The sequence below is a fragment of the Dermacentor andersoni genome, chromosome 6 (genome assembly GCF_023375885.2).
Source record: "Dermacentor andersoni chromosome 6, qqDerAnde1_hic_scaffold, whole genome shotgun sequence".
NCBI lineage: Eukaryota > Metazoa > Arthropoda > Arachnida > Ixodida > Ixodidae > Dermacentor > Dermacentor andersoni.
The window spans coordinates 178,598,150-178,615,698 of NC_092819.1; the positions used below are offsets into that span (position 1 = coordinate 178,598,150).

The 17,549-nt window shown below is 46.1% G+C and overlaps 2 protein-coding genes across 2 annotated transcripts in view; both read left to right on the forward strand.

The window, feature by feature from the left end:
* The window catches only part of LOC126523919 (uncharacterized), a 359,924-nt gene extending 357,999 nt beyond the window's left edge, over nucleotides 1-1,925 (forward strand). Inside the window, exons 21-22 of the mRNA XM_050172335.2 lie at nucleotides 1,296-1,371; nucleotides 1,893-1,925. Of these exons, the coding sequence (XP_050028292.2) occupies nucleotides 1,296-1,371; nucleotides 1,893-1,925 (109 nt within the window). The remainder of the gene's footprint in view (nucleotides 1-1,295; nucleotides 1,372-1,892) is intronic.
* A 7,998-nt stretch (nucleotides 1,926-9,923) lies between these two features.
* On the forward strand, nucleotides 9,924-13,427 carry LOC140219044 (uncharacterized). The gene has a single exon (XM_072288897.1). The coding sequence runs from the start codon at nucleotides 10,182-10,184 to the stop codon at nucleotides 12,402-12,404; it is 2,223 nt and encodes a 740-aa protein (XP_072144998.1). The 5' UTR covers nucleotides 9,924-10,181; the 3' UTR covers nucleotides 12,405-13,427.
* The last annotated feature ends 4,122 nt before the right edge of the window (nucleotides 13,428-17,549 follow it).

The window sequence follows — 17,549 nt, forward strand, 5'->3', positions numbered from 1 at the left end:
ATGAATAAGCATCACATGAGGAAGTAACACAATCAAGTAATGCTTAAAGTAACCAAATGACATTTAGCCAATCAGTGAAATATCCTGTGTGGAAAAATAGAATTTCCAAAAAGCATATATGCAAAAACAGAATATCAAATGAAACAGTCAAATATACAAATACGGTGTATTTGTCATAATTAGTCATATTATTTTATTAAAAGATTGTTGAAGCAGAAGAGAAATAGGGACAGTCAATAAAATAACAGTAATGGTGTCAAATTTTTGCAAACTGGAACCTTTTAATTGCTAGAGAAAAAAAAAATTGGCAGTGGCTTAGCTTGGCTATGTCAGAATATACGTAGCGAAAGCTAAGGCATAGCTTGGTTAGCCTTGGTTAATCTTGATTGCAAGTCTAGGTTAGTCTGGTTGTCTAGCTATGTTGCAGTGTTTAGCCAGTCGTTCGGCGCACTGTTCGTCTGTTTCCTGGGCGATTCGTTTTCTCTTAATCTCGTTTCGATGTCGATTGCAGGCCTCCTTCTGCTTATCAGAATTGTCGCCTTCCATACTGTTGTTTAAACTGTGCTTGTAGTGCACGCGAGCTCTCCTTTTCAATCCTCTGACATGTTATCAGGCATGCGACGCAGCTGGTGAAGCGAGCGGAGGCGAGCGCAACGACGAGGAACCCGTTGTGACGTCACACCAAACGGTGGCGGCGGAAAGGCGCAGAACACCTGTGGCTCAGTGCTACTAGTGGTGCATGCGCAATAGTGACTAGGGAGCGAGAGAGAGAGAAACATCCGCGCCGAGGCATATGTTGTGACGTCATGTGCCTCCTTGGAGCACCATCATGGCGAAACCGCAAGTTTGCGGCCAGTACAGCTTTCGCTTTAAAAATTTGCTAGCTACTGCACTACCAAAAAGTGGCAGGCAGGGGTGGCGTGCTGTGCAAAACATCAGGATAAGTAAAGTCCTTTTCTCTTCTTATTGAAGAATGACTCCAAAAAAATTTATCTGAGTGTTTGATAAATGATTCCTTTTTTTGACCAACTGCTCGAGCTTTTGGGACAGACCTCACATTTACAAACTAACGTAGCTTGCACACATGCAATGGGCCAGCTGCATCAAGACACACGGCAAATGAAGACAAAAAAAATATACACATGATGATAAAAAGGCATGATAGAATCCAAGCCTGCTGCTTGTCGTTTGATCCTGTGTGCACAATCTACTTGTGTTGTGTTTGGTGTGGATTACCAATGTTCTGTGGTTGTCCCTTAGCAAGTCATTGCAAAAAATGCTCTTGCATGTTGCAGTGCACTGCTCTCACAAGGAATCCTCAACGAGCTGGTCTCCTTGGCATTCCTGCGCCTTCTCTTAGAGTGCCTACAGGCAAGTGCTTCTTTCTTGCAGAGATTCTTTTTTATATATTGTCGCAAGATCAAAGTGAGGCACTGTGTCTTGCAACTACACTTCTATGCTTTATTAGATCACTTTAAATGTAAGGGACCTTTATTTTTCACTCACCTAAGAGTGCCAAAGTAGGTTTGCTGCATCTTGTTCTCCGACCTCTCCTTTCACTTACAGTGCGTGCTGTTAGAAGCCTACTGCATGCTTTTAATTGGCGGCACGCCACCATTCCCTGTTGCATACTGCGGTCGTATGATATGTTTTCCTGCCACTAGATTCCATGTAAACAAGTAAAGGCGCAAGGCACGTGCGATCGAGAACGGTAGCCGCCCGCTGCATCGGCTTCCCCACAATACTTGCCCACCTGTCTTCTGATAACGCCAGCACACACTCGGTTTCTTATTCTGGTGCCCGCAAATCTCCTCACAAGTCGTCACACACCGCATTCGTGGTTACTGCCACCAACTCATTTCATTCATTCATTCATTCATTTATTCTTTCAGCCCTCATCAGGCTATTACAGGAGTGGAGAATAAAAACAAAAAGAAACGTAGAATGCGACCGAGTTACAAACTCTGACTCACAAAGCTTGTCTTAGAATGGAAAAGTATGAACTACAACATACAAGGGAAAGTAATAATGAAACCATTCACAATTTGGCACCGCATCGTCATAGACACAATAAGAGTCACACATGTAAAAGTAAATGCATACATATTGGGTAATTCACTATGTGTTATTACAAAAGAATTGTGCTTTTAAGACTTTAAGTGCTAAAGCATCTTCATCTGTTCTACAGTGCATGGGGCATAGTGCCGTTGGAAGCATACTGCATGCTTTTAGTAGGTGATAAGTTCCCTGTTGTAGGTGGTGCAATGCGAGTGTCGCATTTCGCTTTGGCGGCATCTGGCTGCCACCAACACGATTTTGTTTCCGTTTCCCATTGCGATCTTAAAATGCGATATGATCTTAAAGACAATCGGGCGTCTTGGCTGCCGAAGCTCAACTAGCTGAACGCATCTGGCGTCTCGTACGTGTCTCGTGCTGCAATGATTTGCACAATGCTTAGGTGCTAACTACTGTCGGGTCTGTCAAATTTATGAGTTTCTTTGGGTGGAACGTTTTCCTGGTTAGTATAAGTTCTTTTTCTCGTGTTTTTCCAAAGCCTATGAACAAAGTTCTACTGTACCACAAAATTCCAAGCAAGCTGCCCCCCTCAGGTGAAAGATAACGCAAAAAAGTTTGTAGGGAGGCCCTTCCTCGGTCACAGACGAAAACTCACGGGGCTGTCGGCCCGGAATCTGGCAGCCAGCGAGGGAGGCCTATATCGTCTCGCAGCGATCACAGGCTCGCCTGGCTTGCTCGTTCGCTTTCGTCAGCGTTTATAAAATCAAATGTATTGCAATTTAAGCGCAACATAAATGTCTACACATTGTGATGACCCACATAGGTGCTTCGTTACAAGCTGCATGCGGTCATGTTCCAAGTGTCACCGGTCTCCGATTCAGCGGCCCAGCGAGCTAGGCCTGCTTGCTCCTAGTCATCGGCGGCCATCAACGGAGCCAACACTTTCGATGTGGACTTGTAGAAACACATCTACGTTGCTTGCATGGCTTTGTTTATGTCGCACCCTCTTTAGAACGCGAGAGCTGCGCCAACTTGTTTGTTTTCACTTTATTTGCAAAGTCATTCCGAGCGTCCATGCAGTGGCGGTGCCGGTTATGTGTGGAGCTACATGCTGCTTGCTCATTCGTGCCACGTGTGCTGAATTGTCATATGCTGCAAGTCGGACTCCGATACATTGTGTGACAGATCGCACGCAAAATTGCACCATGCATCTCCCGCTTTATTCTCACGTGACACTTCGCACATTTTACCAAAACGGCGACTGAAATTGGCACATAAAGCACCAGAATTCTTTCATGTCAGTTTAGCAGCACTCCGCATCAGACTTGTCGAAGTATGCTACCAACAGCGTTCCTAGGACAGCGTTCCTAGATATTGAGCTCGGCTGGACACCAGAAATTCTGGTGGCCAATTACACTGGTACTTTGGTGCCGAGTTGCATGAAATCTTGCGAATATGCTAGTACCTCTGAAAGTTATGGGCCAGGACTGTCACTCTAGATTGTAGCCAAGCACAAAATGGGCCAACTGAAACCTTCATGTGTGCTCGGTTATTAGCAGCAACCTGATTTGTTGCCATTTTGTGATGGCAATGATGCTGCATCTGACGGCTCTAACGGTAAGCCGTTGCCAATGCTGCAAATGTAGTTTATTTATTCGATATACCTACATTGCCTGCACGGCATTATCGTAGGGGGGTTAAAATACAGGTGGTCACAATGAAAAACATTCAGCAACATCAAAAGAATACATCAGTAAATGCAACATTGTTTAAGCCCTGAAATTCGCAACAGCGGAAGACAAACTAACAAAGTATCAAACAAAGTAATAAAGTAACTAACAGAAAAAAAACACCATATGTGCAGAGATGAATAACAGAATAATCAAAGAATATGGCTCTCAATAGCATTTTCAATACTAGACACTGCCATCACTTCATTAGGGAGCTCATTCCAATATTTAATCGTGTTATGAAAAAATGAATGCTTAAAAACATTGGTATGGCACTGATAAGCTCTAATTTTGTTAGCGTGGTCTCTCCTAGATGAAACGTAATGCGGCTCCTTGATGAACAGTGTTTTGTCGATACCAGTTTTACTTTTGTATATTGCTAAGAGATTTATTAGCAACGGGCGCGAACGGGTAGCCATCACAAGCGTTTGGCGAAAGACAGCAACCACGAGCTCATGCCGGTAGCGATGGTGCTGTGGCGCAGGCAGGCTACTCTTCTTCGCGCCAGAAAAAGGCGCCATCCTGGTGGCTTAAGGCGAAGAGACTACTATTGGGTCGTAGTACGGCTTAAGGCGAGAGACATGGACAAGTTCGCGGCGGCAATGGTGAGGTCCGTCGATGGCGTGAGGGGCTCTACGATGTAATTTATGGAGGACGTTTGCTCCAGAACGCGGTAGGGTCTTAGGTATAGTGCGACAAGTTTTGAGGAGAGGCCGGGTGTAGTAGCGGATACCCGAAGCCATACGAGAGAGCCAGGCGAAAAAGTTGGTGCAGAACGGCCGGCAGGTTGACAGGATTGCTGCTGCCACTGGTCCTCGGTGGAAAAAGAGCGGGCAAGCTGGCGGCATTCCACGGCATGACGAGCAGCTCCAGATAGCGGAGTACTTTCGGACGCGTCAGGTGTATATGAAAGAATGGTTTTGAGCGTAGTAGAAGGTTCTCGTCCGTATAGGAGAAAGTAAGGGGAAAAACCCGTAGTTGCTTGGGCCGCAGTATTGTACGCATATGTCACGAAAGGGAGAACTTGGTCCCAGTTTGAATGATTTGAGGCGACGTACGTGGAGAGCATATCGCCAAGAGTACGGTTGAAGTGCTCGGTCATGCCGTTAGCTTGTGGATGGTATGCTGTACTGGTGCGGTGAGCGATTCGGCATTCGTCGAGTAGTGCCTTCAAAGCATCGGAAAGAAAGGCGCGGTCTCTATCACTCAGAAGTTCGCCAGGGGCCCCGTGGCGAAGAACGAAATGTCGTAACCAAAACGATGCAACGTTGCGGGCGGTGGCAGTCGGCAGAGCAGCTGTTTCAGCGTAGCGGGTCAAGTGATCCACTGCAACTATAATCCAGCGGTTGCCTGCTGGAGTGGAGGGTAGCGGTCCGTAGATGTCTATACCAACACGATCAAAGGGCCAACTAGGGCACGGAAGGGTTTGTGATGGGTAGACTTGTCCGGGAGGTAATTTTCGGCGTTGGCACTGAGCGCAGGAGCGAATTAACTTTCTGACGTAGTTATGCACGCCGTGCCAATAAAATTGGACGCGTAGTCGAGCATAGGTCTTGAAGAGGCCGGCATGTGCGCACTGAGGGTCTGCGTGGAAAGCGTCTCAGATAACGTTACGCAGATGGCGGTATCACGAGAAGCCACTTGCGACCGTCAGAGAGGTAATTAAGACGATAAAGAAGGCCGTCGCGAATGCAGAAGTGGGTAGCCTGGCGGCAAAGAGCGCGAGATGAAGAAGTGGATGGATCAGAAAGGATGCTGATGAGAGCACTGATCCAGGGATCCTTGCGCTATTCCGACGGCATGTTGTGCAGTGCATGAGATGGAAGTGTGGGCTCAAGGGCGGATAGGCAAGCGCAGTCAGCGGAGACCGATGAGCGAGAAAGGGTGTCAGCGTCCGTGTGTTTGCGGCCAGAACGGTAGAGAACGCGGATGTCGTACTCCTGTATGTTAAGGGCCCAGCGAGCAAGTCGGCCAGATGGGTCCTTAAGGGTAGACAGCCAACAAAGGGCGTGATGGTCAGTGACGACATCGAAAGGGTGACCATACAAATAAGGATGGAATTTTCCATGGGCCCAAATAATGGCTAAACACTCTTTCTCTGTAACAGAGTAATTAGCCTTGGCCTTTGTCAGTTCGGCTCGCGTAGGCAACGACATATTCATCAAACCCCGCTTTTCGTTGCGCGAGTACGGCACCCAGTCCGACGCCGCTGGCATCGGTGTGGACCTCTGTGGGGGCTGCAGGATCGAAGTGGCGGAGTATAGGTGGCGAGGTTAGCAGGCGGCGTAATTTCGTGAAGGCGTCATCACAGGCGGGCGACGAAGCGGAAAGTTCTTTATCGCCACTTAGAAGGGCTGTCAGGGGTGCACTTATGGAAGTGAAATTTCGAATGAAACATCGGAAGTATGAGCATAAACCAAGGAAACTTTGAAGCTCCTTTAACTTCTTTGGTTGCGGAAAGTCGGTGACAGCGCGGAGCTTGGCTGGATCCGGAAGGACGCCGTCTCGCGATACAACCTGGCCAAGAATAGTGAGCTTTCGGGCGCCGAAACGACATTTCTTTAAGTTAAGTTGAAGTCCCGCATCAGTAAGGCATTTCAGAACTTGCTCGAGATGGCGGAGATGGGTTTGGAAATCAGCGGAAAAGACAACTACGTCATCCAGGTAGCATAAACATGTGTTCCATTTGAGGCCGCGTAATATATTGTCCATCATTCTCTCAAAAGTGGCTGCAGCGTTACACAGGCTAAAGGGCATTACAATGAATTCGTACAATCCATCAGGTGTTATAAACGCTATTTTAGGTCAATCAGATAGTGTCAAAGGGACTTGCCGGTATCCGGAACGTAAATCCAGCGAAGAAAAGAACTCAGCTCCCTGCAAACAGTCGAGGGCGTTGTCGATGCGCGGTAACGGGTAAACGTCCTTGCGCGTTATCTTGTTCAGACATCAGTAGTCGACGCAGAATCAAATAGAGCCATCCTTTTTCTTAACGAGGACGACCGGTGATGCCCAGGGACTGTTGGAAGGCTGCACAACGCCACGCTTGAGCATGTCAGCAACCTGGTGGTCAATGACACGGCGCTCAGAGGCGGATACTCGGTAAGGGTGCTGTCGTAAAGGTGCACGACTGCCGGTATCTATCTGGTGAAAAACGGTCGATGTGCGGCCCAAACCGGAAGCATGGCTGTTGAAAGAAGCGCTGAACCTCTGCAGGAGAGCAATAAGCTGGCTTCGTTCTGAAGATGACGTGCTATCGCGTCGATGGAGCAGTGGAAAGCGTCGAGGAGTGACTGATCAAAGGGTCACAAGTAAGTGCGCCAAGGTCCGCAGAAGTAGTAACGGCAAGAGCGTCAAAGATGCAAAAGGTGTCTACCGGTTGAGCAAGGCCTAGGCATTCACCATGAAATAAAGCTAAAGGGCAGGCCGTGGGATTGTCGACGACCATTTTTGTGACACCATTGCGAACAGTAAGGAGAGCAAAGGGCAGCGGAGAACATCAGTTACGAATGAACACCTCAGAGGGCGTAAAAAGAACAGTGGCATCAGAAATGGCGGCGCACGACACAGGCACAAGCAGGGAAGAGCGTGGAGGGGCGGAATTGTCTTCGGAAACAAAGAGTTTAACACTAGAAGGGTCGTTTTCGATAGTCTCGACGTCAGGAAGTGCAGAAAGTTCGAGTTCGGCGTGACAACAGTCAATAACAGCGTTATTATTTGGAAGGAAGTCCCAGCCTAATATAATGTCAATGGAACACGAGGGCAGCACGACGAATTCGACCGTATGCAGTAGACCTAAATGAAGACGCGAGCAGTACAGGCAGCGAGAGGCGTTATATTTTGAGCGTTCGCGGTTCGAAGGGAGAAGTCGGAGAGAGGCGTCAAAACCTTTCGTAGTGTGCGGCAGAGTTCGGCGGAAATTACGGATACGATGGCTGCTGTATCTACAAGTGCCAGGACGGCGATTCCTTCGACAGAGGCTTCAATTACGTTGGCTGGAAAGGGACGAGGACTTGTGCATTGCGACGTGGATGCAGTTCGTGCCTCGGGAACTGCGGCCATCAGTTTTCCTGCTCGGTGGACACGAGGCGGCGCCGCATCGGAGAAAGCAAGCGACGACGGGGAGATGGTGAGCGGCGAGTAGAGGCGGTTGGGCAGTCAGGGGAAAAGGAACAGGTAGAAAGGCTGGAAGGCGAAGAGCAAAACGGAGCGGGGAAAGGTGGCGCTCGCCGGATGTTCTGAAGAGGAAGCATGCAACGACGACAATGGCGCGCCACGTGACCAGCACCACCGCAAGCAAAACATATTGGGCGGTCATCGAAGGTGCGCCACTGGTGGGGGTAAGGTCCGAGTCGTGGTTGAGGATTCGGAAAATGCTCTCGGTCGGGTAGTGGCATAGGAGGAAAATGCCGTCGATCGTGAAGCGACGTGGATGGCGGCAAAAATGTCGGTGGTCGATGCATAGAGGGTGGCAGGGGCGTTTGTGGACGAGATCGGGAAACTGCTTCAGCGTAAGTGAGAGGAGCCGTGACTGGTGTCTGCTCAGCGGCTGGAGGAACTGCTTGAGATACTTGCTCTTGAATGAAGTCGCGGATCGTAGGATGCAAAGCAGGTGGTGGTTCCTGGACAGAAGATATCAAAGATAGCTGGCGGGCGACCTCTGCGCAAACGAATTCCGGAATTTTTACGAAGAGAGCAGCATGATTGTCGTCGACTCCAAGGCTTGCCAGAGAGTCGGTGGGCGGGGTGGGACGTCGGGTGTGAAGCCGTTGCCTGCGCAACTCGTCGTAACTCTGGCACAATTCTATCATTTCAGCGATAGTGTGAGGACTCTTTGATAATAACATTTGAAACGCATCGTCCTGAATACCCTTCATTATATGTTTGATCTTCTCCTCTTCTGACATCGACGCATTCACCCGTTTGCAAAGGTGAACAATGTCTTCAATGTAGCTCGTAAAGTTCTCTCCGGCCTCTTGGGATCGTGTGTGCAAACGCTGTTCTGCACAAAGCCTTCTTACTGCAGGCCGACCGAAAACTTGGGTAAAGCTGGTCTTGAAGACCAACCACAAAGTTAGGTCGACTTCATGGTTTAGAAACCATAGTTTCGCAACGTCCGTAAGATAGAATGCGACGTTTCTTAACTTGGTAACGTCGTCCCACTGGTTATGGGCACTCACTCGCTTATAAGACGAGATCCAATTTTCAACATCTTTGTCATCTGTGCCGGAGAAGATAGGGGGATCTCGCTGACGCAAGGCACCGGCACAAACCAAGGTGGCCGGCGCCGTTGGAGGAGCTGGAGGAGTGCGTGCGTCGTCGGGTATGATGGGGGTAGAGTGCGACTCCGAAGTTCCAGGGTGGTCGAAACCCAGCACGTCCACCACTTGCTAAGAGATTTATTACTAACGGGCGCGAACGGGTAGCCGTCACAAGCGTTCGGCGAAAGACAGCAACCACGAGCTCATGCCGGTGGCGATGGTGCTGTGGCGCAGGCAGGCTACTTTTCTTCGTTACAATATATATCGTAAAGGGATTTCAATCTTAGGATTTTTCTGCGTGAAGAAAGACTTTTCCAACACAACCCTTCCCGTATTCCAGATCCTTTTATAGTAAAATTATAATTTTCTGTTACGAAGCGTGCTGCTTGCTTCTGGATGCATTCTGTTTTGTCTGTGAGGTTTTTAGTGTGGTAAAGCATGCATATTCTAGAATAGGCCTGACGTTTGTTAAATACAAGATTGCCTTCAGTGATGAAGGAGAATGCTTAAAATTTCGTCTGAAGAAGTGAAGCTTTCGCGCTAATTGAGCTAACATGATTAGTCCAGTCAAGCGTTTCAGAAAACGTAACTCCGAGGTAACTAACATGCTCAGTGGTACTGAGTGCAATATTATTTACGCAATAGGAACTGGGGAATTTTTTCTTTTTCTTTGTAAATTGCACATGGTAGCATTTACTGGTACTCAAAGTCATCTGCCACCGGTTGCACCAGATAGACACTTTTTCAAGGTCCTACTGTAAGACAGACAGGGTGCGCACAGGTCCTTGAAAACCTTGAAAACCCTTGAATTTGAATATTTGGTTTTCAAGGCCCTTGAAAATCCTGGACTTTTTGCTGCTCCTTGAAAATCCTTGAATTCCTAGCGTAGTACATGCAAATGACTATTAATAAAAAAAACGCAGTTAAAATATTTGTATTTTCAGTACCATGTTTCAATATATGCGTTTCAGGCGTAAAAAATCAGTCTGTGCTAATATAGCCAATGTTGCGCGACGGTTAGCCACACTGGAGCCACTCGGCTCTGAAGCCAACTTGAGCCGATTCAATCCAATCTGATCTTGGCGCTTTGTTATGGTGGTTGACGGCATTGCATTGTTGTGCCGTCGCTTCTGCACCCGACTTGTTGCGGCTGAAACATCTGAATACAAAGCACATGCCTGGGAAAAGCAAATTTCAAGGCGCGTGGCTTCACAACGAAGCTTACAAAGACTGGATTGCACTAGATACGACGAGTGAGCACCGTGCAAGATGCAGGCCTTGCGGAAAGACCTTCGATATCACCAACATGGGCGAGTCAGCGTTAAAGAGCCATATGAACAGTGCTAAGCATGCTGGCGTCATGGAGATTGCAGCCAACAGTTCGGTGCGAAGGTACTTAGTTCCAAGTACGGGGCAACAGTCAGCTGTTCCACCTCCTTCGCAATCGGGAAAGCTAGACGATGCTTGCAAGGCACACGAACTGGTGACGAACGCGGAGATTCTGTGGACTTTGAAGGTTGTCACATCGCATTTCTCCTATCGGTCGTCGTCGGAAGCAGGCCAGCTATTCCAGCGTATGTTCCCGGACAGTGGCGTGGCCAAAGCATTTTCTTGCGGAGAGAAAAAATGTGCCTATGTGATGTGCCATGGTCTGAGGCCCTTCTTTTTATCTGCTCTGCAACGGGATATAAAACATTGCGATTACTACGTGGTACTCTTCGACGAGTCCACGAACGACTATCTGCAGCGGAAACAATTGGATGTTCACATCCGGTTTTGGAATTCGTCTCACAAGGTGGCAACGAGGTACTATACCTCGGTGTTTATGGGGCACTCGACATCCGAAGACATCCAAGGAACGCTGCTGTCTGCGCTCGAGCCTTTCCCTCTTGAGAAAATTCTTCAGATTTCAATGGATGGTCCCAATGTTAACCTGAAGTTACTCAAGAATTTCCAAGAGCACCTGCATCAAGCACACCAAGTTCAATGTCTGGACATTGGGACTTGTGGCCTCCACACCATGCACAACGCCTACAGGGCAGGTGTTACAGCAAGTAAGTGGGGACTTGACTGTCTGCTCTCCAGTCTGAGCGCGCTTTTCCATGGTTCTCCTGCAAGAAGGGAGGACTTCTCAGCAGTTACCGGTCAGGATACTTTTCCCCTGAACTTTGTTGCCCACCGGTGGTTGGAGAATGTGCCTGTGATAGAGAGAGCCTTGCTGTTGTGGTGCGACATTAAGAAGTTTATTGCAGCTGCAAGGAAGAAGGAAATAAGCCCCCCAAAGTGTGGATCATTTCACAACTTGTGTGAGTTTGCCAGTGATGACTTACTGCTAGCAAAGCTTCAATTTGCACTGGGTGTGGCCATGACCCTCAAGCCATTCCTCACTGAGTACCAAACGGATCAGCCCATGGTGTTCTTTCTTGCAAGGGACTTGGAAACTGTGGTCAGGAAGCTACTGACGAAGTTTCTGAAGTGCTCGGTCTTGTCTTCAGCAAAAGGAGCCACTGGTCTGCTGATGGTGGACATTGAAAGCACCGAGAACCACACTCCACTTGAAAAGGTGGATGTAGGCCATGCCGCTGAACAGACTGTCAGGAAAACTAAAGCAAGCCAAAAGGACATGTTCCAGTTCCGCATGGAATGCAAACGCTTCTTGATCAGTGTAACAAAGAAGGTGCTTGAGAGAAGTCCACTCAAATTCCCGATTGTTAGGAGTTTGTCCTCTCTGGACCCACGACAAATGTGTACTAAACCAGATGAGTGCCTGGCCGGCTTCAGAAGAGTGTTGGATGCCCTCATTACAGCGGGCAGAATGTCTGAGCACCAAAGAGACACTGTACTAGGGGAGTACACTGAGTTCCTGCAGGAAGAGATGCATAACCTGCGAATGTTTGAGAAGAACGTAAACAGGTTGGACGAGTTCTTGACTGAGCTGATGAAGTTTAATTCATCATGTGGGGAACTATGGAAGGTTGTCAAACTTTTGCTCGTGCTCAGCCACGGACAGGCCACTGTGGAGCGAGGGTTTAGCGTGAACCGCCAGGTTGCTGTAGAAAATCTGAAGGACCTGTCGTACATTTCGCAACGTATTGTGTGTGACGCTGTGGACAAGGCAGGGGGCGTCCTTAATGTCCCTATTACAAAAGAGCTGAGGACTGCTGTATCAGCTGCCCGGCAGCAGTATGCTGCATATCTGGAAACAGAAAAAAAGAAGCAATGTGATGATGTAAGGGAATCAAAGAGGCGCTGCATCGGCGAAGAGATTGACGCAATGAAAAAAAAGAAAAAGAAACTCGAGGCAACAATAGCTGACCTCCAGGCTTCAGCGGATACCTATGCCGAAAAGGCAGAAGCAGCTAATGATCTGAAGTATGTGGTCAGATCAAATATCTGAGGAAGGCTGCACGAAGCAAGACTGAGGAACTGTGTAGCCTCAACCAGAAGATTCAGGAAAAGCGGCAGGAGCTCTCCTGAAGTTGCCATTAGCACTTTTGCAGAATGGATTGCTGTTCGACATTGGTGCAATGCACTGCAGTGCGTTTTTCAAGACGGAACATATATTATGTTGGTTTAGTGCAATACAATCTGTTCCTTGAAATGTTTTTCTTCGACTTTGTTCAGTAATATTATGTTGGTTTAGTGCAATACAAGCTGTTCCTTGAAATGTTTTTTTTTTTACTTTCTTCAGTAATATTATGTTGGTTTAGTGCAGTACAAGCTGTTCCTCGATATGTTTTTTTTCTACTTTGTTCAGTAATATTATTTTGGTTTAGTGCAGTACAAGCTGTTTCTTGAAATGATTTTTTTTTTGTATTTATTCAGTAATATTATGTTGGTTTAGTGCAATATAAGCTGTTCGCTTAAATGCTTTTTTTTCGACTTTGTTCAGTAAAATTTGTGTCGAGTCCTTGAAAATACTCCCACTGAGCCTTGAAATTCCTTGAATATCCTTGAATTTTCCCCTTTTGAGTCTGTACGAACCCTGGACAGAGATATCGACATGGAATTTCACTGTACGATACATGACACAGTTGTCGGCATACAGTCTAATGGTTGATTTAAGGCCTACTACTAAACCATCAATATAAACAAGGACAAACAAAAGTGGCCCAGGCACAGAGCCCTGAGGCATTCCCGATAGCATGTGCATTGGAGCTGATTTCACCAAATTAAGAACAACTTGCCGTTTGCGCAGGTGTAAGTAATCCTTTATCCAGCCGAGAATATGTCCAGGAATGCCTAGGAATGATAATTTTAAGCAATGCAGATTGTGCGGGATGACATCAAATGCTTTCTGCAGATCAATGAAGAGTGCATCTGTTTGTTCACCATGATCCAGGCCGAGTGCAATGTCATGCATGAATTCGGTTAGTTGTGTTATGCACGAAAAACCAGAGCGGAACCCATGCTGAGCCGAGGTGAAAAAGTTGTTTGCTTGAAAATGCCTCATCAGATTAGAGTACAGGACATGTTCAAGAGTCTTACAGCAAATGGAATTGCCTACGTAATTGCCTACGTGTGTACGATCACCCTCTTTAAATATCGGACTCACGTTGGCTGTCTTCCAATCTTCGGGCAGCTTTTGAATATCTGGTGACTTGTTGAATAATATTACTAAGAAAGGCGGTATCTGTCTCGAACAGTGTTTCAGAACATGATTAGAACTTCTATCGGGTCCGTGAACTGAATGCAGGTTCAGATTAAACAACAAAGCCTCCACTCCTTCCTTGCTCACGGCAACGTTTTACATTTCCGGTAATCGTGTCGGTGTGTCAGAAATAGCAATGCTACATGGCCTTGTAAAAACTGAATTAAAATACTTGTTAAAAACTTCTGCTTTTCCTTTGTCTTCTTTAATTAGGTTACCATCATTTGCGATGGCCGGGATGCTAGTGTCATTTTTCTTGTTACTCTTGATATACTGCCAGACCTCTTTGGGATTTGTTTTTAGTTTATCTGCTAAGGCTTGTAGATATACATTCTTCGCAACTTCAATTCGCTTTTAAGTTTTGTGCTGATATCCCTTAGCTTTGTGTACAAGTTCGGGTTTTTTGTTTTGCAATATATTTTGTAAGTTCTGGATTTTTTCTGAATTGATGAACGTAAAGCCTTATTAAATAAATCCAAGGTTTATCTTTGCGGCACTTAGTTGAAACCACTTTAGACTGAACAAAATCTGAGGTCAATCAAAGCAGTTTATTCCTGAATATGACCCACAGACTGTCGATGCTACTAAATGAACTATAATGCGCAAATATAGGCAGGAAATCATTTAACTCATTAGAGATAGCCTCTTAATCACCCCTTTCGTAAAAAAATTGCTTTCTCGGCCGCATTTTGGTAAATTCTATTTTTCTGCAATGAATAGTGCCTGCAACTACTTCATGATCACTAATCCCTGGTACTGGTGCAATGAAGTCTATGATTTCTCTTTGGTTACTAAAGACCAAGTCTAACACATTTCCGTCTGTACATCTAAAACGAGTTGGAATATCAACGAACTGGAAGAGCCCATAGGTCATTATTAGCTTGCAAAATGCAGGCCGAAGCAATGACCTATTATTCTGCACAGGACATAGATCACGCCATTCAACATCTCGCATGTTAAAATCATCACCAAGAATTACCGTTTCAGACGACTGGGCTGAGAGTGACCTTGAAAGGCTGATAAATGGTTCAAGTGTTCAAATTAGGTGGTCTGTAGAAAGAACCGACAATAAGGGCGTTTCCATCCGAAAAGCATAGCCTGCACGATACTGATTCTCACGCATTGTCAGCTGGAAGTAATGGTGCACTTTCAATTGTGTCCCGAACTAGAACAAACACCCCCCTCCCCGCGCATTTCGCTCCTTTCTATATGCAACATAGTCTGATGGAAAAACCTCAGAATCCACAATGTCAGGGTCTAGCCAGGATTCGGTGGCGATAACAATGTCAGGCTCTGATATCGATAGAAGGCCTGCAAAATGATTAGTCTTATTCTTCAGGCTTCGGCAGTTTACGACAATAAAAGAAAGTTGTTCCAGTCTACTTCTAGTAAATCGGGAAGAAGACTGTGTTGTTTGCTATTGGGCACATTCTCGAACAGAACCACTAGAGCCGTCAAAAATATATGTTTTTCCACCTATCACCAGCTTGTTATACCTAAGCATGTACTTCTTTTTTAGTTCCCGTGCATATGTGAGCAGAGAATTTCTTGCCTGACGAACATGTTTAGAATAATCTTCGTTTATTGAAAAGTTAGTTCCCTTAAGCTTCGAGGCAGCGGTCAAAACCCTTTGCTTATCTTTGAAAGCGGTGAACTTCACTATTACAGGCCTTTCTTTGTTGACTGCGTGTCTGCCAATTCTGTGCACCCGACCCGCCATGGTTGTTCAGTGGCTATGGTGTTCGGCTGCTGTGCACGAGGTTGCGGGATTGAACCCCGGTCGCGGCGGCCGCATTTCGATGGGGGCAAAATGCGAAAACACCCGTGTACTTAGATTTAGGTGCACGTGGCCCCAGGTGGCCGAAATTTCCGGAGTCCTCCACTACGATGTGCCTCATAATCAGAAAGTGGTCTTGGCACATTAAACCCTATAATTAAATTTTTTTTTAAAATTCTGTGCGCCTTCTCTATAGCGGAGGGGTTAATTTCTATTTCCAGGTTTTCCGCACAAAGCGAAATCAACTTGGACTTGGACTCGGTTTCGTGTCCGATTGTATTGCCCAGGCAGTTGCTGGACCCATTTTCTCTGGAGAAAACTGTGCATAATATTCAAGTAAATACAGCATGCTTGAAGACGGCAATGAGAAAATGAAAGGAAATTAGGTCGATTTCGAGCTGATTTCGAAAATCGAAACACTCACTTTCTCACCGCCTGCAGCAGGGAATGGCAGCATATTTAGGTTAACATCTATACCTGTTGGCTCTCTGACCTCAACCGCTCTCTTTATGTCTCTTAACGTTATGCCTAGCAATCTTCGTTCCATCGCTCTTTGCGCGGTCCTTAATTTGTTCTCAAGTCTCAAGACTCTGCCCCATATGTCAGCACTGGTTAAATGCACTGATTGTACACCTCCCTTTTCAATGATAATGGTAAGCTTCCAGTCAGGAGCTAGCAATGTCTGCCGTGTGCGATCCAACCCATTTTTATTCTTCTATGAATTTCCTTCTCATGATCAGGGTTTCCTGTGATTAATTGACATAGGTAAACGTACTCCCTCACAGACTCTGGAGCCCGACTGGCGATCCTGAACTCTTGTTCCTTTGCCCGGCTATTTATCATTATCTTTGTCTTCTGCATATTAATCTTCAACCCCACTGTTACACTCTCTCTGTTAAGGTCCTCAATCATTTGTTGCAACTCGTCTCCAGTGTTGCTGAATAGAACATTGTCATCGGCAAAACCTAAGGTTGCTGAGATATTCACCGTTGATCCTTACTCGTAAGCCTTCCCAGTTTGTGAGTGTTGACAAGAATTCATCTCGGGTATGTGATGTGACTTCTGGAGTACCTCAGGGCCCAGTACAGGGGTCGTTTTTTTGTTTCTTGTATATATAAATATATTTATTGTAACTAGTTTGCAGTGTTGCTGAATAGAACAATGCCATCGACAAACCGAAGGTTGCTGAGATATTTGCCATCAATCCTTTCTCCTAAGCCTTCCCAGCTTAAAAGCTTGAATATTTATTCCAGGCATGCAGTGAATAGCATTGGAGAGATTGTGTCTCCTTGTGTGACCTCTTTCTTTATAGGTACCTTCTTACTTTTCTTGTGGAGAATTAAGGTAGCTGTGGAATCTCTGTAGATATTTTCCAGGATATTTACGTAAGTGGTCTGTACTCCTTGATAATGTAATGCCTCTATGTCTGCTGGTATCACTACTGAATCAAATGCGTTCTCGTAATCTATGAAAGCCATATAGAGAGACTTATTGTACTCTGCGGATTTCTCGATAACCTGATTGATGACATGGATGGGATCCATTGTAGAGTATCCCTTCCTGAAGCCAGCCTCAATTCCCTTGTGACTTCCCTTGTTCCCTTGGGTGACTACAGTCCAGTGTTGCCCCTATTCTATTGGAGATTATCTTGGTAAATATTTTATGTAACACTGGGAGTAAGCTAATGGCCCTATAATTTTTCAATTTTGAATGTCTTCCTTTTTATGGATTAATATAATGTTTTGCATTCTTTTAGTTTTCTGGGACCCTTGCACTCAATAGGCACTTCATATAAAGAGCCGCCAGTTTTTCAAGCATTATGTCTCCTCCATATTTGATTAAATTGACTGTTATTCCATCATCTCCTGCCGCTCTTCCTCGTTTCATGTCTTGCAAGGCCCTTCTGACTTCATCACTAGTTATAAGAAGAATTTCTGTATTCCTTTCATTGCTGTTTGTTATTGAGGTATCCTGACTCCTCTGGTGACTGTACAGGTCAGTATAGAATTCCTCTGCTGCTTTTACTATATTTTTGAGATTGCTGATGATATTCGCCTGCTTATCTCTCAGTGCATACATCTTGGTTTGTCCTATGCCAAGTTTCCTTCTCACTG

Excerpts from the sequence above, each read along its gene's own strand:
- LOC140219044 (XM_072288897.1), top strand. The coding sequence starts at position 10,182 with ATGCCTGGGAAAAGCAAATTTCAAGGCGCGTGGCTTCACAACGAAGCT.